Here is a 25,733-nt window from a genome sequence, read left to right as displayed (position 1 = left end):
GGTATGAGGAGATTCTGTAAGAAAAGCTGGTCCCCAGCATTTCAAAGGCGACTTTTTTTAGTGAGAGAATGTGTCACTCCCTTAACCAGAATATATACTGCTCAAAAAAATAAAGGGAACACTCAAATAACATGTCCTAGATCTGAATGAATGAAATGTCAATCAGTGTTGCTTCCTAAGTAGACAGTTTGATTTCACAGCAGTTTGATACAGCAGTTTGATTTACTTTGAATTATAATGTATTGTTTAGGTGTTCCCTTTATTTTTTTGAGCAGTATATATTCAGTGTCACTCCCAATATTATGTGATAGTATAATATTCGTTCTGTATCATTGTCAATAAATGCAAGTTGTTGTTGTTATCAAGCATTTAAATTCAGAATGTTTTAATTTTTCTCTCTCAGCATACCCAGTTTTCACACCAATGCAAACAGGATTGTTTCTTAGCATTTGTGTGCTTTGTGTTTTTTGCTGTCGGTAGACCCATTTAAAGCCAAAGGAAGAAGTGTTCCATTGGGGGAAGGGAGCATCTCTTGCTGTTCGAACAAGGAAGGAAGGAATAAATCATACATTAGAGGCCTCTGTTAAATCTGCCACATTTTGATTCACCATAAAGGCAGGAAAGAAGTGAGGTGGGTTTTTTTTTTTAGAAAGAGGCACATTCCGTGACATCATTGACTAAAAGCAGTTTTCAGATTGTTTTTGCATTAATCCCAGATTTCTTTTTTTTTTTTTTTTACTAAATAGTAAAGATGTAAATCTCATTCTAATTATGCATGTGATAAATATGGTCTTGTGAAGTCAGTAAACCTAATAGTGTGGCAGTTTTTTTATTCTTAATATAGTCCACAGCAACCTTTTTTCCTTCCTGCAGACAATTTGTCTGAAGATTTATAGTTTTTGCTGCTTTGTGAATTAATTGTAGTGGAATTTGAAAAGCAGTCTACTAATTGCATCTAAAGCAGTGGACATGAGCCCACTGCTCTATGGCATAATAATGTATGGCATAATAAATTTGTTGGTTGTTCTGGGTGCCACAGTGCCCTTTGTTTCTCTTAATTAGAAAATACTTAAGGATATATATGCTCTCCTAAGAATAAAAGGCCACATTAATGATTTTTCATACATTTAAGTTTTTAATTATGATGTAATTGCTCTAGTCTGAACTTTTAATTCCTCTCTTGACTTTCCTGTATGTAAGCCAGTCAGCTCCATGAAGTGGCACATAAGCCATTATAAATATGTATGTCTTTAGTTCAAGGGTGTCACAAGAGAAGACTTTATAGTATTTTTTATGTTAAGTGTTCTTATCTACATATGTATCTTTCAAAGATGTTATTCCTTCCATCTGCCTTTATATCTGAGTATTTTTCTCTCCATACTTCTGCCTCAGGAAAGATTAAACAAACTAACAAAAACAATTGCAAATTGAGAATAAACCCACTTTCCTCCTCAGGTACTACATTAGCATATAAAGGAATAGGTTGTCATATTCAGGGATTAAGATTCATTAATTCAATTTTGGAATTACTGATATTTAATGAAGTAAGTAAAGCTGTGTGATCTTTGTGTATTCCTTCTTGGATACTGACATAAAGGGCAAAAAGATGCGTACATAGGAACCTCATGTGATGTCCAGAAAGAATGAAGTTGGTTTTATATAATGTGCCAGAAAAATCTATCCAGATTTCTCTCCTAATTCTATATAGACTCTTGAACCACAGCTACATTTTCACTTTCTGACCTATATATACTTTAGCCAAAGTTTTAGATGCAACAGACAACATCCTTTTTATTTTATGACTGTCTCACTTAAAGTTTCCCTAAGTTGCCTCCTGGGGGCTCTTATTTATTAGTCATTGAGCACTATGCTACACTAGTTTTCATGGCCTTCTGATGCCCATAGAGTGACAAGCCCTTCCACCCCCCACACCCCCAGGCTATTTTTCAGGGTCTGCTTCCCCCCCCCCAAATGTCTTCTCTATCTTAACTTCTTTCCTCAAAAACTATCATTGGATATTAGGAGAACAGACGTTGGAGTTGAACCTTTTTTGTGTGTGCATTTAAAATAGGGAAATTGATGCCTTCGCCTCCTGTATCATCTCTCCTCAGGTGGTTGATATGTGGTCCAAATTCTGCACCATAATTGTCAGATGTGGCTCTGCCTCACTGAGAAGTCTCTAGGGAGGGCAGGAGAAAATCCTTACAGATAAACAACAATTAAGCCCGTAAATGCCCCCCAGAACCAGACTTTCCACAGGGATAAAAGAAAGGACCATCTCAGTGGTCATGACTGCATTACATAATTAATTGTCCCATGAGGTTGAGTTATTCCTCCTCCGTGTTTTACTAGTTGATGAAAAACATTTTTAGTCAGACAGTCTGTCAGTTTACCAAATTCCATATCAATTGTTTTTGCTAGTTGGCTGAGCCCATTTTTAAAATTGTAGTGTTATATTTATGGCATCCTGACTAACTGTGACCCTGTGAAGAGACAGAGAGCAAATTGTAAGAAAACCATTTTCCTCTTTTAAAAACAAGAAAGTTATTTCTTCATTTTACAACAACTTTTCTCCGGCTCAAGTGGATTTTGATCGTGGGTCCAGCAGCTCATATTTACTCACTTTGTTCACTCCTTATAAAAAGCATTTGTAATGCATGAGGGAAGACAACTTTATGCATTTTATTTTTTTCTCCAGAAATGAATTCAAACTTTGCAAAAAGCTAGTGGCAAATAGCTCCAGCTTTAAAGCATGGTCCTAAACATTCAGGAAACAAGCAAAAGAATGAGTAGCTGAATACTTTGGGAAAGAGAAGGAAAGCATCATTTGGGGCATAACAAGTATTTATTATTTTTGAAATTATGGTTCATTCTGTGACCTAAATAAGAATTTGATTAAGTTTGGGGTAAGTAGCAGGGAGTTATGGAAATCAAAAAGATTTTCTGTGCCACTAAGCTAAATAAACACTGGTTCCTTATTTATTATATCCTCATATATTTACACAACATTCTGCAGGAGACCTATGATATTTTTCAAGTCCATCAAATATTGTAGTTGTTCCTTAGGTTTTTTCCAATTTTCTTCTGAGAAATCAAGGACACTTCCTTCCCCAGTTTTTCATTGCAGTAACAACAACCTTGTGAATTATATGCTTAGCCACAACGACAGATTATCCTGTCAGAATATCCTTCCAACTTCAGCCTAAACATTCTCATTATCTCAGACTAAAAACATGATCAATGTGATACCATCCATCTGTTTTACAACTCTCAGGTTTGAAGACAGGCCCTTTAGTCCATCATTTTTCAATCTAATCTAATCTACCCATTGCAAGCCATTCAGTGTTCACTGTCACCAGTTTGGCCTTTCCAGTCACTGAGATAACTGCTCACCTGCATCCCACTGGATAAGGCTCCACAAAATAATACAGCCCTTCCCCCGCTTTTAATTAAATAAGCAAAGTACTGTAATTCAATCATTGACTCAGTGAGAACTAGGTAACATCCTACATCTTTAACTGATCATGGCAAGGTCTGATTTGTTCACATAGAATAGAAATTTATAATGTAGATGAATTCCCAGCCCCAGAATAAAGTTGGAATACTACACTGCTCAAAAAAATAAAGGGAACACTTAAACAACACAATATAACTCCAAGTAAATCAAACTTCTGCGAAATCAGACTGTCCACTTAGGAAGCAACACTGATTGACAATCAATTTCACATGCTGTTATGCACATTCAACTTTGTACAGAATGAAGTATTCAATGAGAATATTTCATTCATTCAGATCTAGGATGTGTTCTTTGAGTGTTCCCTTTATTTTTTTTTAGCAGTATATTTATAGTAAAACCATATAGAAAGATAACAGCATCCCATATTTTGCCATATGGTCTGTGCTGCAACATGATATCCTGCTGGCCCTTTGGCTTAAGAAATTGAGATAAGAACTGCTCTCTAAAGTTGGGTATGACTAGCAAGGTAAAATCTATGGGGACCCCTTTACCTTGAAAACAAATTCTAATACTATATGAAAGTTAGTAGTGTCTTAATGCTGTCCTAGTCTATAATACCTTAGGTTTATAAAATAGATTCTTGGTTCTCTACCTGTGAAGCTTTTACTCTATTGAGTAAACAAAGAACAAGGCAGTCCAAACCTATAACTGACACTATTTTTTTTTATTTCTAGGAATATTATGTTGCATAAATTCACTTAAATTATAGAGTTAAAATTTTGGGAACTTTTTTTTTCATATTCCATCAAAGCAGTAAAATCTGTGCTACACCTGTCTGTGTTGGCCCCAGATATTTGGAATGGATGTTATTTTTCATTTGCTACTTGAATTGCATTGATTCAGCTTCTTGCATGCTTAATTTATAAATTGCTTTGTGTGGAGTTTTTAATCAAAAATAAACCTATAGATAGTTCTCAACAAATTTCATGTCAGTGCTAAAAACATTACAGTTAACATTCTTGTTATTTTTCCCTCTACTTGCAATATACGTTTTGCATTTCTTATCAGTTTAGCATTTTCACAATTATTTTCATTTCTATTCTACATGCGAGTTTGTGCAGTTGAAAGAATGCTTTGCATGTGCTTGTATTTTCTACTTTGGAATAAATCCAGAGAGAACTTTTACAGCTGCAGTTCCAAGGTTGAGGTACCTTACTTAGTTGAAGATAGTTTTTTAAAAACTCCACAGCCCAGGGCTTCTAGCTGTGAAAGTTGGAGCTTAAGAAACATTCCACCATATATGAAATAGGCAGCTGTATTTGAGATGGGAAAGCATCTCGGGGTTCAGCTAGGCGGGTAGGCAAGTACAGTGGTGCCTCTACTTAAGAATGCCTCTACTTAAGAACTTTTCTATATAAGAACCGGGCGTTCAAGATTTTTTTGCCTCTTCTTAAGAACCATTTTCTACTTAAGAACCAGAGCCCGGAAAAAATTCCCAGGAAATTTGAGAGCGGCACGAAGGCCCGGCCAGTTTCCTGCCATTCCCCCTTTAATCCTAGCCACCTGGGCTGCCAGAGGAGCCTTTTGGTGGCACTTAAGCAGGCTTTGGCAGTCCAGAGCGAACGAAGCATTTTCCTTTCTCTGGGCACTTTGACAGGGAGTAAACTCTGCCAGTGCCCAGAGAAAAGAAATGATCCCTTCGCTCTGGACAGCCGAGGAGTCACCACAGTGAAGGAAAGGCACCCACTACAAAGTGAGTGAAGGAGAGGAGAGGGAAGCCCTTCAGCATGGGAAGGAAGAGGCAGCAGGTAGCAGCAGCAGCCGCCAGTGTATGGGAGGCAGTTTCACGCCAGGTGTATTGGAGGCGCATGCTCCTCCTCGCCGCCTCAAAGTTCCTCTTTCTTATTTTTAAGCCTTAAAGTTTTGGATTTTTTTGATTCCCCTCGCCTCACTTTCTTCCTTCAGCAGTGACTGTCCTCCTCCTCTTCTTCCTCCTCCTCCTCCCACCCAAATTCCGAGCTTTTATTTCTTTCCTAATGGGTTGATTCCTAAGGGAAAAATTGCTTCTACGTAAGAATGTTTCTACTTAAGAACCTGGTCACGGAACAAATTAAGTTCTTAAGTAGAGGTACCACTGTATTTCAGAATCATGCATGTCATATGCCTTTTAAGTTCCAATGAAAAAGAATGTCTGTAGCACAGGGTTGAACTGTGGCGTCCTTGATGCTTTCTGAGCTTATGCAGGTGTTCATTATCTGGCTAGGTAACATTGTCACTGATTGCATTTTTGAGGTGGATCACTTGGTTAGTGTGGGTAGTTTTATGATAGACTTGGGTTTCAAATTTACCACCATTGCCTCTGCTGATGAGGATATCCAGGAAGAATAGTGTGGTGTTGGTGTTTTCTTTTGCCCGTGTGAATATTATACCTTTAAATATGTTGATTGTTCATGTATCTTTTCTAGTTGTTCCTTTTTAGTATGACAAAAGTCTCATATACGTAACTGGATTCGTGGGAGTATTATAGTTTTAAAGACTGCTGCATATCTCCGCTATGTGTCCTAAGATTGGTGGTCTGTTAGGTGTACCTCTGATTTACTGATATATTGGCATATCAAATTGAAATTATATAGTCAAGCAGGGGATAGGAAGGTCCATCATTCTGGGTGTTAAGATCTTGCTTATTTGATTAGGTTGAGTAGTTGCAATGCTATAGATTGATTCACTGATTCTGCGGTGTTAGCCCCAGTTCTAGCACTGAAAATACAGTGTTCCCTCGATTTTCGCGGGGGATGCGTTCCGAGACTGCCCGCAAAAGTCAAATTTCCGCGAAGTAGAGATGCGGAAGTAAATACACTATTTTTGGCTATGAACAGTATCCCAAGCCTTCCCTTAACACTTTAAACCCCTAAATTACCATTTCCCATTCCCTTAGCAACCATTTAGATTATTACTCACCATGTTTATTTATTAAAGTTTATTTTTAAAAAATGTTTTTTAAAGGCAGACGAAAGTTTGACAATGACATATGACGTCATCGGGCGGGAAAAACCGTGGTATAGAGGAAAAAACCGTGAAGTATTTTTTAATTAATATTTTTGAAAAACCGTGGTATAGACGTTCCGCAAAGTTCGAACCCGCGAAAATCGAGGGAACACTGTATTACCTGGCTTGGTGATGAAAAACAATAAAACTCAGAATCAATGAGCTTTTAAAGTTGTCAGACATTATGTATCTGTTATAAACCTACTATTAAACACCTACTGATTATGGGTGTTGTGGTACAAAGCAGATTGAGGAACCTGTTTCTTGCCCCTGTAAACTTTTAACTTTTAGTCCTCCTTTTGTGGGCTACATAGGAAAAACCTAAAATCCCCAATTAGTTCCTAGTGTTATAACCTGCATGTCTACTGATATTTAGAATTAATTTAGTGATGGGTGTTCACATGGATTGATTTTGAGGTCCTGTTGTTGCAGAGGGCATCCTTGCCAGTTTCCCCAGTATTTCACTCCTTAAGTTATGGACCAAGGAAGGGCATAGGGATTTCTTCAATATCATGGGACAGTGATATGCAGTTTTAGCCGACCCAGGCTGGGGGGGGGGGGGGGGGGGGAAATCATCACAGAAAAACTCCAGCTGTCTTAATAGAAACCAGGTTTAGTCCAGCATTCTCTCTCTAATGCTCAGAGCTGGAAAATTCCTTCATTTTATATGAGCAATTTGTTAAAGACTGATGGGAGGAATAGAGAATGGGCCAGGCCTGGAACCTTCAGGGCTCTTTTACATTCACACTGTAGCTGGCTCTGACATGTGGCCATAATGTGAAAGGCATTTCCTGCTCTTGCACTCATGTGACATTCAAGAAAACCACCAGTTCAGATGGACTCTCACATTTCATTTGCATTTGAAGATCTGAACTTCTTGAGCATTCCTGCTCTTGTGAGGGCCACAGGAGTGTGATTTGTAATTAGCAATTATTTATTAATACATCGACATCACTAACTGATACAGTAGTTGGAATGCCATTGTATTAGAGCCATAGTGGCACACTGATTAAAATGCAGTGTTGCAGGCTAATTCAGCCCATTGCCAGCAGTTCGATTTTCACAGCTCAAGGCTAACTCAGCCTTCTATGCTTCTGAGGTTGGTTAAATGAAGACCCAGATTGTTGGGGGCAATATGCTGACTCTGTAAACTGCTTAGAGGGGGCTGTAAAGCAGTATTTATTTATTTATTTATTCATTCATTCATTTGTCCAAAACACAAATACATAGGAAGAAAAATAAGACATGTAGTAATATATATAAGGGTAAAAGTGAACTTAGAGGAGAGGATATATGAAAGGAAGAGAATATATATGATAAGTGAGAGAAAGGAAAGAAAATTGGACAGCGGACGAAAGGCACATCAGTGCACTTATGTACGCCCCTTACTGGCCTCTTAGGAACCTGGAGAGGTCAATTGTGGAGAGTCTGAGGGAGAAATGTTGGGGGTTAGGGGTTGACACAATTGAGTCCGGTAATGAGTTCCACGCTTTGATAACTCGATTGTTGAAATCATATTTTTTAGTCAAGTTTGGAGCGGTTCGTATTAAGTTTGAATCTGTTGTGTGCTCTTGTGTTGTTGCGGTTGAAGGTGAAGTAGCCATTGACCGGTAGGACGTTGCAGCATATGATCTTGTGGGCAATACTCAAATTGTGTTTTAGGCGCGTAAAACACCTGAAGTGGTATATTAGTGCTGTTTCTATTATGTTTAGGGACTTCCTGGATTGATGGTTGTGTCTTTTCTATTCCTTCGAGGTAATTTATTGGGGAGAGGGAAGATGTAGTACAGTACTAAGGAAGGAGAAGCTAAAGCAAATGGTAGAGAAGGAGCCCTAAAGCTATAAGTAGCCCTTGAAAATATTGTCATCTTCAAAACCTGTTGCCAAATCGATGTTTTAATGTTCAATATTATTTAATTTAAAGAGAATAATTATTAACTGGGTTAGGAAGTACTCTTCCTAGGAAACCAAGTTTATTTTTTGCCCTGTCCCTATTTGTGGTTTTAAGTGCAGCTTTTAATGCATCTTTCAAAAGCCAAGAATAGACTGTAATCTAAATAAAAAAAACAATGAATCTTTATACTAAAGCCAAAAAAAGAAAGCATCTATACATTTTTGTTTTTCTTTGACATCCCATTTACACCTTCTTCTCTACATACCTCTTATAGATTCCTATTTCTTCCTGCTTGGCAGGCTTTCAGGAAAAAGATCTATTGCTTTTGTTAAATTGCTTGGTGGCAAAGGGATCTGAAATGCAGTGGTGAGTTATCCATACCTGGCCACGTGATCTTTTTTTATGCACTATGCTTTAGAATAGGAATCTCTTAGATCCACATCCTGCTCTTTCTATTCCTGGTGAATTGGAATCTAAAGTCTTAGGACTGGTCTGAGATAACAATGTGCAGGATTACTGTTACTCTGTTAATTATTTACTTTTGCATCTATCTCTTATCATCAACCAGTTTTTTCTGAGATTGCAGTCTTGGTTCAGTTTCCAATTCACTATTTGGTTGCAATTGACAGGTTGATTAAATAGTTGGCTGACTTTTTTTGAAGGCAAGGTAAATAGATTGACAATACTTGGGTTTGTTTCTTTGGTCTTCTTAAAATGATTGTGAGCCAGCTTCCTATATCTGTCTCTCTCCAATATGTTGGGACTACAGCTCACAGCGAAAAATATCTAAACACATCTCAAGGGCTTCCGGTTGGAATAGACCGAACTAGAGTGGCTACAATATTGATGGTTTGTTCTATCCTAGTCAACATTTCTTTTCTTTTCTTTTCAGATATATGTTGGGGAAAGGAGGAAAACGGAAGTTTGACGAGCATGAAGATGGGCTGGAAGGCAAAGTGGTGTCTCCTACCGATGGTCCATCTAAGGTGTCTTACACCTTACAGCGCCAGACTATCTTCAACATTTCCCTTATGAAACTTTATAACCACAGGCCCTTAACAGAGCCGAGCTTGCAAAAGACCGTTTTAATTAATAACATGTTGAGGCGGATCCAAGAGGAGCTCAAACAGGAAGGCAGCTTGAGGCCTATGTTCCTCACCCCATCACAGCCTACAGATCCTCTTGGAGACAGCTTTCGAGAAGCTCAGCCTGCCTTTAGCCATCTGGCCTCTCCGCCAGTCCACCCCACTGACTTAGCAAGCCCTACGCCACTGGAGTCTTGCCTCACCCCTGCCTCTCTGCTTGAGGATGACACTTTTTGCACTTCCCAGACTATCTCACTAGATGGTCCTCCAAAATTACCACCTCCAACGATCCAACCAGTAAAGGACAGCTTCTCCTCAGCCTTGGATGAAATTGAGGAGCTCTGTCCAACACCTACCTCCGCTGAGGCAGTAGTAACTACAGCAGCAGCAGATACAACTGCACCAGATAACTCTAAGGAGAATTCCAGCATTCAAAAGCCTGAGGGTATACAGGAGAACAGAATGAGTGAGCCTAAACTCATGGACTCATTACCTGGCAATTTTGAGATCACAACTTCTACAGGTTTTCTTACAGACTTAACCCTGGATGATATTCTCTTTGCAGACATTGATACGTCCATGTATGATTTTGACCCTTGCACATCCTCTACAGGGGCTGCCTCAAAAATGGCTCCTGTCTCCGCAGATGACCTCCTCAAAACACTGGCGCCCTACAGTACCCAGCCAGTAACCCCCAATCAGCCTTTCAAAATGGACCTTACAGAACTGGATCACATTATGGAGGTGCTTGTTGGGTCATAGATCGACAGCAACTTTTTAAACGCACCAGTATAAACCCTTGGTAGTATTTTCACAAGGCCCCCTCTCCTTCCAAACCTACCAAGAAACACATAGACACACACATATATGCACGCACGCAAATACACACACCACTGTGCATGCGTCTTTGCTTGTCCTTTTTTTTTTTAAGGATCATACTTGTTTTTGCTTCAAGCAGAGTTGGAGTGCCTTCATTCATGTACGACCACTTTTAATGTATTTCTGAAAGTGGATCCTCAAGGGAGACCTGAAATCCTAATATAGGAAGAAAATGCATATTGTAAAACATAAATATGTTTGACAAAAAAAAATGTAAAAGCTAAGCACAAGGATTATGTTGGGAAAAAGCTGTAAATTGCATGTGCATATTTGTCTATTTTTTCTATAGGTTTTATTGCAAGAGGTTAAAAATATTATTTAGATAATTGCAGTACCTTTTTGGCATTTTAGCACTGTCTAGGTTGACTTAGCAATCCAGCCTTTTTAGAGGTATTAATGATTCCTCTTTAAATGTTGCATTTACATGGCTCTTTAGAAACTGCTACCCAAATTTATTTTATATTTTTGTATAGATTCTGCAATTTATGATATTGGGTTTTTTTCTTAGAAAAAGAAAAAGAAACAAAACAAAATGCTGTTTGTATTCACATACACAACAAAAAAGGAAATAGTTATTTTGGTAGGATTTGCTCACCCCATTCCTGCATATACCTTCTAATGTACAAGAACTGCTTGTAGTTTTATACAGACTTGTAGTGTTTTATATGCATATAATGGTGCAAAGAGAAGTTTGGATCAAATCAGTCTGCAGCTGGCCTCCCTGAATCCAGACACCATGCTTGAAGGAAAAGACCAAGGGCTCTTCCCTTAAAAGTTTCACAGATATTTACTCCCTGCTGCCTACTACTGTGATTAACAAAAATCTTAGAGCCATGTATATTCCAACACTGATGTCAAACAGTTGGCAAGAAATAGCTGTGAAACTTTATTCTGATGAAACTCCCTTGTTCTCCCTTCCCTCACTCCAAAAGGATCAAAAAAATAAAAATATATTTCTTCAAACCAAGCTTTTTTAAAAATTTGCAAAACAAATTCCATCCTTCATCTGACAGAGTAGAGTGTCCTTAAGTTGAGCTCAACCTTCTCATATTTTACGGCTTTCCTGGTGAGAAAGTTGTGTTCCTGAAAAATATCTCTCTTTTCTATAAATGCAGTTGACCGAATGCACCATTGATAGAGTGCCACGTTCAGATTCAAACAGTAGAAATGGCTGAGCTTTGGGTATACTTTACTCTGTCTTGAAGTATTGCCATAGTAATGGCATCTAATTTTCGAGCCTCACAATTGAGGCACTTACCACTTTTGAGGAGAAGCATGTTGTGGCTGTATCAGATTGTTTTGTTTAATTGTTTTGGGTTTTTATTTTGTTTAAAGCCTGAAAGTAATTTGCGTTGAAATCAGTGAAGATTCCTTCCAAGAAACTGAGTTTAGGATCAGGAGTGGAAAAAGGCCCTTTTGTCTCTGTGACAGTATAATTCTAATGTACCTTATTTCTTCCAATCATTCTTGTGATGATTCTTGCCCTTTGCTTGGAACATTAATATTTCTTTTTCTCTCTGTTGGCTAGTGCTGAGAAAAAAAAATCTAACTTCAGTATTACTGCAGTGAAATCATCTCTTATCAGCACTGGATGGACTCACTCAAGTATCCATTGCTCTTAAAACTGGAGCTAGTTGTGCTTTGAACACTTGGTATATTTTGGGGGGAGAGGTTGGTTTCTTGATTCCACCCTGTCCCTTGCTTTATACTTTATATGGCCTGTTTGACAATGTATTGAAACTGCAATCTTCTGTGCATGTTTCCTCCCCACTTAAGTCGTCTCATTTCTGCACCTGTTGCAATTTTTCTCTCTCTGTTCATTGTGATGTACATTTGTGTTAAAGAAAACTTGCAATGTTTTCATGCCTGTTGCCGAGATTGCTATGGCATATTAATTTTAAATGGTACTTAATTGAGTGCAGGTTACAAACTATACTGTTGATATGCATATGGCTTCTTTAGGAATAACGTTTATATTTATTTAAGAAAATTTAAATTATGTTTATGTAATTTGGCAATATTCAGTTGGTTCTGCTTACTTCTTGTCATGGATTTCTAAAAATTGGATTTTTTTTCTGCCTTTAAAATGGCAGCTTTATAAACTGGCACTTTAGAATGGGCCATATATATTTATTTAAAATACATGTAATTTATTATATATAATGCACACAAAAGTTTTGTCCAAACTATCCGGGTAATTAGAGAGTTGCATACTAAATATTCCATGCCAAATTATCAACTGCATTCTAATACGTTAATCATATATTGCTATCTTTCTTGAAAAAATTATTTCATTTAAATGCCAGTATAGGTATAATGTGAAGTTGCTCATCTTTATAAGTGAGCATATTTTCCCAATTCTTCCTGTTGTGGGGAGGAAAAAAAGAGCTGGCATATTAAAAATAATTAATTAGAACTTACAAAAACCTATTTAAATTACAAAATGCCCTGAACAAATATCTCTTCTCTTTTGTTAGTCTGATAATCACTTAAAATGTGGCTGGTATTGTATAAAATTACACCAAATTACAGTTTCAGATTAGGAATTTGTAGATTTGAGAAGATTAGGTATTTCAAATCTGGGCTATAGAAATCCAAAAGACCACTAAATGGTAGCAAACACATGCCAAATATTATCTTTGCTTCCACCATTTGGTTGCCTAGATCTTTGCAACACTAGATAGGGGTAGCCAGATATGGTGGAAAAAATGAAATAAGATGCTTGCTAATGTGTTACGGGCCAAGTAGGATAATCTTGGATGCAGATACGTGCAATGCTAGAAAACACTCAATTTAGTTTTAATCAGGACGGCAGCATCCCAACCCTATGCTAGAACATTCTAGGTTTAGATTAAAATTAAAATGTCAAGGAAAAAAGTAAACAAACAAGGTTTACCATTGTTAAAATCTGGTTTTACACGTAATCCAGAAACAATACTTTCCTTTTTGGACGAGGTAATGGAGTATGTAAACAAGTACCACATGTTGGGCAGAAGTTCAAATTAACACCATTTTAGAGAGGAACAGTAGGCTTGTTTTCCAAATCCTAACCTTGCCATACAAAGCAAAGTCATTTGAAATGTTGAGCAGAAAACCAGTCCTGATTGCAACATTTTGTGATGCAAATGAGTATGATTGTGACAGATAGCGCATCCACCCCAAAGAATTAGACACCCCAGTATGATGAGTGGCCTCACAGAAATACCAATTTAAATACTTCTGTCTCTGTAACATACCCTCCTCCCTTAAAGGATCAGAACTTACCAGACTACAAATTCCTCTTTTCCCCACTCTCCAAATTCCATCTTGAATGCTTTTAAGACATTTTAAATGACACAAAACGTGCAATGAAGTGACAAGCAGAGAGCAGAATTAAAAAGAGCTGTTTGAATTTGAAGTGATTTTTTTCCCATTTTGTTTTTCATAAGTTATTTATTCCATTTTATTTTTCTTTTGTAAATATATTTATTTTATTGTGAAGCTAACAACATCTGGATTGTAACATGTACAGAATGTATGGTTAGGAATGTATTCTCTTGTAGGAATGTGAAATCCATACAAGAGGGAACTGAAAGTTAGATTTGGAGATTATTATCTGGGTTCTGTTCAGAATACATGTCATTCATCAGAGATCTCTCCCGCCTCTCCTGCTTTTCTCTACTGAGAGTCACTTTGATTCTATAGGATGTGAAAAAGAAAATGAAAAAAAAAAGAATTATAAACTTGGTTATACAAATCAAACTTTGGGTATCTCTAAGTATTTCAAATGGGCCAGATCCAAGTTCAAACAGCCAATATACAGCTTTGGTTTCAGTGAGACTTTGTTGCATAATGTCTACTCAGGAGTAAGTCCCACTGAGTTTAATTAAACTTACTCCTGAATAAACCTGTACAGAATTTTAGTCTTACAAGGCCTAAAGTTATATAGTCTCTCACTGATAGCTGGATGCATGTCAGCCTAAAGTATATGTTTGTTGACGAATAAAGGAAGAGTGTTTAAGATCCCTCTTCCTTCAAAGTTGCACAGAAGTGCACCACAAGATTCATCCTTGAGAGAATGGGCAGAGCAAGCTGGCTTCTTGCAATGGAAGGTGACAACAGCTTCCCCGCCACCGAAGAAGAGTTCAATTGCTTTGGCAACCTGAGCTTCACATCATAGCAATCTCTCTCCGCCAACCCCCAAGTTTCAGTTTGAGCTGCTAGTACTTAAAACCAGGAAAATTTAAGTGGGGGGAGGGGGTGCCAAAATCCATTACTTTACACATGTGTGCCTTTTCTTCTGCAGAGAGAGAGTGTGTAAAGTGGCATAACACAACCTGTTTCAAAAATCCATATTTATAACTTGCCCCTATATTGCTTGAAATGATTATGCATAAGTAGTTGTTTAAAGAGCACTGTTGAAAGTGATCTGTTGTAGATCAACTATGGCAAATGTACAGTGCACTATTGTATACTGAATACACCTGTATCTAGTAGCATCTCCTGATGAGACTTCTCGGGAGGGGAAAAAAAGCAGTGGAGAAAACAGTAGTGGGAGAAGGAAAGTGTGGAATTCCATGACAAAGTTGATCTTTAGGTCTAAGTAGAGCTAGCTGTAGCTCAAAATTTGCAGTAACTCCTTTATCTGCTAGCTATTATATAGCTTTCAGATTAACTGTCCTAACATTATATGAAATTGAACCAGGAAGCCTCTAGGAGAAACATGGTAGAAGTGAATATGGGACAAAATATACGAAAGAATATGTTAATCTGATTGAAAATCAACTAAAAACATTTGCATTCACATTTCTGCTGGGTTTTGCAACTTCGAATGTGCAGATAGTTGGTGCAAATGTTTATAACAAATTTCCAAGGATTAATAAGGTGAAAGCTAATATGTTTTGAGGAAGGCTTCCCTGTTGGTTTCAATAGGAATAGATCCTTGTTTCCACTTTTTAAGACAGAGAGGCAAATCTGATCTTATAGCCTCCACCCTTCCTAGGGAAGTGTTTCTAGACAAGCGCAGAGACTTTTAAGACCCTGGGCAAAAATGCTGCAGTATGAAGCATTCTATGAGGGGAGTCATTTTAGTCTCGGGTGGAGTGAAGGGTATTTGATAGACTGAATGAACTGTGACTCAAAAGTCCCAGATTCACATCTCCCACCCTTCTTCAGAGCAACTGTGCTGGGAAACAAGGTGAAGGTCCAGAGAGCCAAATCTAAGCAGGCAATGTTTAGGATTCTTGGACACAATTGTGGGCACTTTGTAGACCGTGCCAAGGAAAAAGTGCCCCGAAATCCCTGTTCCTCTCGGTTACTTGCAGGAGAGAGACTTCTCGCACATGGAAACTGTTGCCACCAACATTACTCTTCCTGCTAGTTGCTCTGCTTTACAGTGAGAGACAGAATTAAGGCTGCTTTTTCAGCGAGGCCAGGAATGAGAATAAATTGTACCATGTGATTTCCCCCCCCCAACCCTGCCACAATGTCTTGACTTGTGAATCTAAAGTTTACAGTTCGATAGCAAATGGACGTACACCCTCCTAAAATGGCTCATTGGCTCTAGAATGTAATTGTGATTGTTAGAAAAAGGAAACCCAAGACCTTGCTTTTATTAATACATTTATAATGTGTCTGAATTATTTTGGGGGGGGCATCCACTCATTTATAGTCTTTTTTTTAATGTTGAAAATAATTCTAATGCTAATATTGAGCTGTTTTGTTTTTTGTTAAGTTAAAACCTTGCAGATGCTGAACATTGAAATAACACACAAGACTCTCTTAAAAGCAGAGATTTCAGGGGAGGGGGAAGAGAAAGATATAAAAAGAAGGATATATTTGGTGCATGGTTGTTTTAAAACAAGGCTTGTTTTGTCCAAAATGCTGATATTTTCTCCCTCTGCCCCCATTCCTATCCCGCAACAGACCTTAGAGCTGTGCCTTTTCTATGCAATATTACAGACATATACATCTGAAACCAGATTACTGTATTCACTTGTAGGTATGGGCTGTAATAATAATAAAAATGGGCAAATTACATGGAAATGAGCAGTCTTACTTTTGTAGTTTTATATTATACAATAAACAGTTTAAAAAGAAGCCCAGTTGTCTTGCTTCAGTGTGTGTGTGTGTTTAAATAGCAGTCCTCCACTCCAAATTGCCCACAATAGAGAAGTGTGAATGAAAGTGAAGGGCAAGTGTTCTGGATTTTTTGGGGGAAAGGAATAGACCCAGTCACATCTGGTACCTGTTTTTTTCAATTTGAGAAAAGGGGGAGGTGGAACCCCACAACTCTTGTGTTGGCATTCAAAGATGATACTATACATATTCAACTGTTGATGAAAACAGGTAAGGTGAAAATTGGGTTACATCTGTTCATCCTATATTCCCATGGTATGCCAAAGATCCATTAGCAAATGTGCAGTGTTGTTTTTCAGCTATTCCTTTCTGTATTAACCTGCTGTTCCTTACCACATGAGATGTAACATTCTCTACAGCAGTGTTTCCCAACCTTGGTAACTTGAAGATATTTGGACTTCAACTCCCAGAATTCCCCAACCAGCATGCGCTGGCTGGGGAATTCTGGGAATTGAAGTCCAGATATCTTCAAGTTGCCACGGTTGGGAAACACTGCTCTACATCCAATTCAATTCTACATCCAGAAGATGGTAGAGTGAGAGGCTTTTATTCAAGATTCCTGTCACTCTGACATTCCTGGAAGGATGATCCAGATCAGAGATTGGGAACTGGCTCCTTTATCACTCGGGGACTTCCAATTCCCAGAAAACTTGTGGACTTCAATTCCCAGAATTCTGGGAGTTGAAGTCCACAAGTCTTAAAGTTGCCAAGGTTGGACACCCGGATATAGATCATCACTCTGGGATAAGGGATCATATGCCAGTGGGGCAGACACTCCACCATCCAGTCCCAGCTGCATTTATTTCTTGATGAATACTTAGGGGATATAATTTCTTTTTTCCTTAGACCATTTAATCATATAAATCAGGACAAATTAAAAATGACATTTAGCAAGGCAATAGTTATATCTGTTTTTTTAAGCTGCTTGCTCCTTGTCTACCAACAAACTTGCTGAATGGTCTTTTCAGAGGAATTAAAGAAGAAGAGGGAAATAAGATCCTCCCCCAAGGAAAATCATTTTTCATTGCCATCCTAAACTACCGCAGAATCTCAAAATAAGCTGGATTCATGCTGCTGAAATATGGGCATTACAGAGACATTTCCTACAGGCCCCAAATGGAATGCTGAAGGGCTAAGGGTCAGTCGTGGCTCTTTATTTCCTTCTGCGCTATTGGTAAGATATTTCCAAGTGTTAAATGACAATTTCATGGAATGATCATTGGGCTTTTTGCTGAGATTTTTCTTGAGTGTCAAGTTATGTTAATATTCAGAAAGCTAAGGAAATCTAAATTAAGCTGTGATTCAGTCACCTTCACATGCAATAACTTGCACCACTGGTCTAGGAGAGAATGGGGTGGGCAAAGGAAAAAAGGGTCTCTGAAGTTAGTGAAACAATATAATAGTCTTATAGAGGCCGGCTAAATTTGAGGCAATTCTTTCCCCGAGTTAACTCTAGGAGAACTCTGTAAGAAAATCTAAAAGTAAGCTTGTCAACGCTGATTATGGAGAGATGCTCTGTTTGTAATTGTGCAGAAAGAAGTGTCATTTCCAGCCACAAGTCATCAAGGTTGGAAAACATACTGCTCAAAAAAATAAAGGGAACACTCAAATAACACATCCTAGATCTGAATGAATGAAATATTCTCATTGAATACTTTGTTTTGTACAAAGTTGAATGCGCACAACAGCATGTGAAATTGATTGTCAATCAGTGTTGCTTCCCAAGTGGACAATTTGATTTCACAGAAGTTGGATTGACTTGGAGTTATATTGTGTTGTTTAAGTGTTCCCTTTATTTTTTTTGAGCAGTGTATATTGGCCTCCAAAACCTTCTCTTAAGACATTGTGCCTGGCAAAAAATTGTCCATGGCAATCTGGAATTATGCTCCTACCCTCTTTTCACACTTTTGCATTTGGGATTCTATTTGTTCACAAACAAGTGGGTTGATTACATTACACTCCTCCTGTAATGTTTACATATACACACACTCACATATGGAATGTTTTTTTTCCTGAGACAAGAATTTTAGGAAAAGATTTCTGAATAGAGCAAGCCCACAGTACAATTTACAAGTTATGGCAGGTGAAGGCCATTTCCCCACTGCTGGCTTAACGCACCATAACATCTTCTTTGTGTCAGCAAAAACTATACCCTCATAAATTTGGTTGCCTAGATCACTTGAATTGGGAGGGATTGTTTGCCAAATTGTGTTTTTCTGATTTGTGAGTGTGCCAGAATATCTTTTTTATAAAAAAAAACCCCGCTTCTCTATCTGCTGCAGTCACCCTTTTACTTCAGCTGGGAGCAGAAACACTGCATAAATGCTTCCACAAGGAAAAGCAGGGCTCCCATGTCCATGCCATTTCCAATTCACCTTTGTGCCATTTCACCTTGTGCAAATCTACTTCTCTTCCGGATTCCTTTCACCTCTTCTCCACTGTAGAAGCACCTGTTAGTTATGTGGGCCAAAACATTTGAACATTCAACTTGGAGACACAATCACCAACACTGTTTCAGGGAAGCCACTGACCAGGATCAGGGGTCTTTCTCTCCTCTTGCAGGCCCCAGCTCCACATTTTCTGGGGTAGGTGGCTGTGATTGTAGGCTGTATAGGGGGAAGGAGGGAATCGGAGAAACAGGAATGGATGGGGGGAAATAACAAAGCTTTTGAGCAGGTAAAGTGATTTGCTTCAAAAGGACTGGCAGGGCCAAGTTGGAAATAAGAGGGCAAACACCAACAGAGAATTTTTTTAAAAAAATTATTGTTTATTAGATTTGTATGCTGCCCCTCTCCGAAGACTCAGAGCGGCTCACAACAACAAAACACAGTACAAATCCAATGGTAAAAAAAACAGTTTAAAACGCTTAATATAAAAACAGTCATGCATCCCAGACAAACCATACATAAAATGGAACGGTCCGGGGGAATCAATTTCCCCATGCCTGATGGCAGAGGTGGGTTTTAAGGAGTTTGCGAAAGGCGAGGAGGGTGGGGGCAATCCTGATCTCCGGGCTCTTCCCTGGGACCTGTCAGACGACATTGTTTTGTCGACGGGACCCAGAGAAGGCCAACTCTGTGGGATCTAATCGGTCGCTGGGATTCATGCGGCAGAAAGTGGTCCTGGAGATATTCTGGTCCGATGCCATGAAGGGCTTTATAGGTCATAACCGACACTTTGAATTGTGACCGGAAGCTGATCGGCAACTAATGCAGACTGCAGAGTGTTGGTGTGACATGGGCATACCTGGGAAGGCCTATGATTGCTCTCGCAGCTGCATTCTGCACAATCTGAGATGCCATTTAGTGACTGAAAGAGGGCATCATCCTACTTTGAATATGGCTAACAAAAGCCAGGGTGGCACAGTGGTTAGAATGCAATATTTCAGGATAATTCATCTCACTGCCATGAGTTTGATGTTCACCAGCTCAAAGTTGACTCAGCATCCTTCTGAGGTCGTAAAACGAGGACTCAGATTGTTGGGGAAAATATGCTGCCTCTGTAAACTGCTTAGAGAGGGCTGTAAAGCACTATAAACCAGTATAATTTGTATGTTTCAGACTATACTAGCAACAGCATTTAGAGTTATATACCGCTTCATAGTGCTTTTACAGCCCTCTCTAAGCAGTTTATAGAATCAGCAAAAATGATGCACGGAGAGTTCATTCAGGAGCCCAAATAAGGGCTTATATTTGGTCTTCAAGATGCACCAAGATTTTCACCAATTTTTAGGGTGGGAAGTGTGTCATATACTCTGAAAAATACAGTAAGTCTAAGTGCTATTGCTCTTGCTAACATTCAGAATCAAGCCAGTTGATTTTTCGCAGCAGCAAAAAGGGCTATTGAGTAGAATAGCTATAACATATCTTACTTTTCTGAGGTTTAGTAAAATTAATGTCTAATTAATGTACTTAATTAAGCACAAAACCTCTCTTAATTCAGAATATGAAGTGAGGGTTGGTTTAATTCTTGGCTGGGGCCTGTGATCAAGAGAAATATCTGGGTAGCTGGATCCTTTTGATGTTAATTTGATTTGAAGGGAAATGTGTTCATAAAATACTAGCCATCCCTCTAAATGAAAAGACAGCTTCTTCTTGGAGAATTATAAACATAAGGTCAAATTAGCAAAGTTATGTGATCCACAAATGGACCTCCCATCTCTTTGCATTCCCCAAAGAAAATCATGGAATTTCTCAGAGAAAAGGCAGATATACGACCTTTCAAATAAAACCAATAGGATCATTTCTCAAATTGGTATATAGTTTGGGTCTGTAACTCTGAGAAATAGGATTCCCTCTTTCCGCCACACCATTTTCTCAGTGAAAATATCCCCCCTTCTTGGCTCTCCTTTACAGAGACATTACTTTCTGAATCCTTATTGCCTGCATGTCAGCCATTCCTCCAGCAGGTCTCTTCCTTTGCTCTGCTGGTCCCCACTATTCATTCAAGGCTGGTTTCTTTTCCTCTTGCTTTAACCTTGGGTTTTCAAAATGATGCATGAAAATGGCAGCTGCTTCTGGGAGGTATGGGAGCAGGCCCAAATGCTCCAGGGTCCTTTTGGAGCAGGATGTCAAGAGAAGAGAGACGGGGGAGAACTGCAATATCTCTGTGGTCAGTTATAAGAGTGAATGACTAGGGAAGCACTACAGTTGCTGGGGGATTGAAACAGTGTATAGATTTTGGTGGGTCTATCGCAGTGATGGTGAACCTATGGCACAGGTGCCACAGGTGGCACATGGAGCCATATCTGCTGGCACGCGAGCCGTTGCCCTAGCTCAGTTCCAACCAGTGATGGGCTACCAAAATTTTTACTACCACACTGTGGGAGTGGCTTATGCATTTTGTTTCAACATCTTTCAGTGCAAATTGGGTGCTCTAGGGTGGAACTCCAAATTTTGCTACCGGAACAGTGTTCCTGACCGTTCCCATAGGAGCCCATCACTAGTTCCAACGTGCATGTGTGTGCTGGCCAGCTGATTTTTCGCTCACACAGAGGCTCTGGGAGGGTGTTTTTGGCTTCCAGAGAGCCTCTGGGGGGATGGGAGGGGGCATTTTCCCCCTCCCCTTGCTCCAGGGAAGCCTTTGGAGCCTGGGGAGGGCAAAACATGAGCCTACTGGGCCCACCAGAAGTTGGGAAACAGTCTATTTCCGGCCTTCAGAGGGCCTCCTAGTGGCAGTGGAAGCTGTTTTCGCCCTCCCCAGGCATTGAATTATGGCTGTGGGTGCTCGCACATGCGTGATAGCCCGCGCACATGCTTTTCCGACACCCAAGGGAAAAAAGGTTCACCATCACTGATCTATTGTAACTTCAAAGTGACTGTTCCTATCTCAAGGACTACCTATATAATCATCATCATCATTTAGTAAGTTAAGTGGTCCTTCATGCTTACTAAACAATCTGCCATGTTCATTTAACCATGGCATCAAGGAGAGCAGAGGGAGGGAGTTGTTAGGCAAGGCCATCTTACTTAACAGTTGTAACCACAATGGGCAGAGTTCATTACTGTTCCTAGATCGAGGACTGCCTGTCTGTTCCATCGCAGAGCCCTATTTTCCAAATGCACTCTTTCTAGAAACACCTGTAGGGCCCAAAGAGCCCCATCAGTGCTCTGAGAAAATATTAATGCTGGCTGGCAGCAGTCCAAGGTTTTATTTGTAAATGGGCCAGTTGCCCAGGAAAGTAGTGTCACATGGACCATCGGGCAGCTGAGGAGACTACAGAGAAAGGCATGTAGGCTTCAGATTAAACAATACATGGAAACTGGTTCTGATTTCCATGGAAGCGATCAATTTTATGAAAGGCCATAAAATTAACCCTTTGGGGAGGGTGAACAGTGCTCTCAAAATTCCACACATGTCTACAAAAACAGGGAGGGCCTGCTTTAAGAAAATGGGAGAGTCATGATTTATTTCAGCATAATAGTAATTGGGAATGCCCTCTTTCCTTAAGCTTGCCCAGGTCTAAAAACAGTTTATTTCCCACTCTCTTTTACATTGCCAATCTGGAAGAGGCATTATATAAAGTATCTGCCTTTATTTTGGAAATGAAGAATTTCCAAAGAATTCCAATTGTAAAAAATCGCCTTTAACAAAATCCCGAGGGTGAACACAACTTAGCAACAGCAGTTTCCCACCGATAAGAACAACTGATAAGACACATTCAAAATATAATGCTAAATCACAGGATTGCATTAGTATCAATACAGATGCTAATTTATTCTTATATTGTCCCAATTCCTTCCAACATTGTTCATAATTACAGTGGGATGTCTATTCAGTAAGCCAATTAATATTTTTGCACAAATGAAACAGTGGCATGTAATCCACTGTTGTGTTTGCTGCCTTGTTACTATATTTAAGAAGGGCTTCACTATGAGTTTGTCTTAAACAATATGTGATCAAATTCCAGATTTGAGGGTAGAAGGCATTTTTCTTACTGGCTATTAAAAAATATTTGAAAAAAATAAGTGTAGAAGTCTAGAAGAAGGAGTATAAGAAATTTAAAAGGGAAATGTTTAGAAGTAAATATACATACTACTTTCATATACATGTATTCTTAAATCAATCAAATACATTTAGGAGTAAGTCCTGCTACACAGATCCTCTCCATTTATTTGGGAATAAGCCTCCTGAAACTTACTTCTGATAGGCATTTGTATGAAGTGTAATATTTAGTATATATTTAGTAGCAATATGTAAGTCAGCTATATTTACTTCTTCAGCTCACTTACTGAAGAAGTATTGCTGTGGTATTAGTGTAATTATCCAAGCATTTTGAACATCTCCAAAACAAATAATCAAGGTCATGTCAACTGGAAAAGCAACTCTGTTTATGCATGTATGCACGCATGCATGTACAAGTAGTAGAAGATTAGCAATTAGAAGCAGATCACATTTCTAAGTCAACTGGCTGCAGAATTAGAATTCAAAAGAGCTAAGTGGGATCCTGCCAAGATGTTATCCTAGTTTCCTCCTAACACTACATGATCGAGAGCACAACATGTCGAGTGATTTCATAGCAATAATCCTTAGGAGACTGGAATTTTAGCATAATGTTCAGGTAATCTACATCTTTAACAATTCCTACAAAGGGAATGACAACAGCTTGCTTGCCTTTTAATATTTGACTGAAGGTAGCGGTGGGCTATGAGCCGGAACGCTAAATGGCACTCGCCACTGCGTGATTTTGCTGCTGCTCCTGTGGATGAAGCAAAATCGTGCATGGAGCCACAGGTGTGCCCGTGTTTCAGCATGAGTGGAACAAAAAAAAACCCTCACCGAAACACGGATGCACCTGCAGTTCCATGCATCCTCCACAGGTGCAGCAGCAAAATCGCGCTGGTCCCGCAAGAACTTACAAGCAGTGGCGGTGAGCGCAATTTAGCGTTATGGCTCGTAGCCCACCACTGACTGAAGGTAACATTTATGATATGCTGCCTGTCCACTCTCAGGGCTACCTTGAGAATGACCATGCCAAAATCTTTAAAGTTCCAGATTATATTTTGGTTACAATGTGGTGACTTGATAAGTAAAATCTACTGAAGTCAGAGGTAGATTATCTGTGAGATTTGAAGTTAGAGGTGCTGGGTGCTAGCACAGGATTTCCTTTTGTCAAATTCTATCACACATAACAGAATTTTACATCTGAGCACATCGTATAATGGAAAGAACCAATTACTTCTTCAGGAATGCCGAAAGTTACATATAATAAGAACGGCTTTAAAATAACCTCATCAGTTCCTGAAAACTTCTATAACTCATTTCTGGTGACTTCTTTAAAGCTAGAAAAGTGCTTCTGAAACATTCTGCAGTCATGGACCACTAAATCTTCATTCAAAAAAAGTGGGAGGACACCCAATTAAACAAATACCTTCCTTGTACATTTTTTGGCAAATAAGCATATACTTATGGTGAGGGTGCAGGGGGCCTTGGAGTCAGAACGATTTAAGCAATATCGGAATTTGGCTGGATTGAGATGCAAGTTCTGCCCATTTGCTGTGTGCACTCTTACATTGCGTCTAGAGCAGTATTTGCCAACCTTGGAAACGTGAAGCTATCTGGACTTCAATTCCCAGAATTCCCCAGCCAGCAAATGCTGGGAGTTGAAGTCCAGATATCAGCAACACTGACAAATCATTCTGACCAAAGCAGCAAGCCCAGGTGGATGTCACAGGTTATAGCAGTGTTTATGAATGTCTTCTCTTCCCTTCCATCTTACAAGGCCTTTTAATACTAAATATTACATCAACAATTTTAATTCTGAATTACATACTGATTTAGTAAATAAGTATATTTTTTTATCTGCCCCATATTATAAAAACATGTACTTGTTGGTAATGAATGCTCTGGTATAATACTGACCCAAATACAGGAGAAGTACACGATTCTTTCCCCCAATCGCGTCCCCAATGAAATCTCATTTTTAGATATTCCACCTGGCACAATAACTGCAGATCTACAGTCAGTAAGCCCACTCAAGAACTGTTAACTCAGTAATGGTGAACCAATGGCACTGGTACCACAGGTAGCACAGAAAGCCATATCTGCTGGCATGCGAGCTGTTGCCCTAGCTCAGCTCCAACTTTCATGTGTGTGCCGGCCAGCTGATTTTTGGCTCGCACAGAGACTCTGGGAGGGCATTTTGGGCTTCCAGAGACCCTCCGGGGAGATGAGGGAGGACCATTTTACCTCCAGGGAAGCCTTTGGAGCCTCGGGTGGGTGAAACATGAGTCTACTGAGCCCACCAGAAGTTGGGAAACAGGCCATTTCCAGTCTCCATAGGGCCTCCGGGGAGTGGGGAAGCTGTTTTCAACCTCCCCAGGTATTGAATTATGGGTGTGGGCACTCACGCATGAGTGATAGCATGCACGCACGCTCTTTTGGCACCCAAAGAGAAAAAAGTTTGCCATCACTGTGTCAGTTTTCTGAATGTCGGTAACTCAAACATTGTTGGGCAGAGAGATGTTTGATTCCGTGCTCTCTAATCCAGTGTTTCCCAACCTTGGCCACTTGAAGGTATCTGGACTTCAACTCCCAGAATTCCCCAGCCAGCATTCACTGGCTGGGGAATTCTTGGAGTTGAAGTCCAAATATCTTCAAGTGGCCAAGGTTGGGAAACACTGCTCTAATCACCGGTTCAGTTCTGCCTCGGAGGCAATCTGCTCTGATTCCTTGCTTCTTGGAACTTGATGTTTCTCCTTCCAAGCCGAGGCTTCCCCTCTCCTCTCTAGGGGCTCTTTTTGCCTTCCTTCCTGCT

The 25,733-nt window shown here is 39.4% G+C and overlaps 1 protein-coding gene across 3 annotated transcripts in view; it reads left to right on the top strand.

Moving 5' to 3' along the window:
* SERTAD2 (SERTA domain containing 2) overlaps nucleotides 1–16,438 on the top strand; it is a 167,831-nt gene extending 151,393 nt beyond the window's left edge. For all 3 annotated transcript variants that reach the window (XM_070732554.1, XM_070732552.1, XM_070732553.1), the window contains exon 2: nucleotides 9,289–16,438. In XM_070732554.1, coding sequence (XP_070588655.1) covers nucleotides 9,293–10,243 — 951 coding nt within the window. In that variant the 5' untranslated portion in view covers nucleotides 9,289–9,292 and the 3' untranslated portion in view covers nucleotides 10,244–16,438. The remainder of the gene's footprint in view (nucleotides 1–9,288) is intronic.
* The last annotated feature ends 9,295 nt before the right edge of the window (nucleotides 16,439–25,733 follow it).

The sequence above is a fragment of the Erythrolamprus reginae genome, chromosome 1, assembly GCF_031021105.1.
Source record: "Erythrolamprus reginae isolate rEryReg1 chromosome 1, rEryReg1.hap1, whole genome shotgun sequence".
NCBI classification, from domain to species: Eukaryota; Metazoa; Chordata; class Lepidosauria; order Squamata; family Dipsadidae; genus Erythrolamprus; species Erythrolamprus reginae.
Note: the sequence above shows the minus strand (reverse complement) of the source record. Positions and strands in the feature narration are given on the sequence as shown.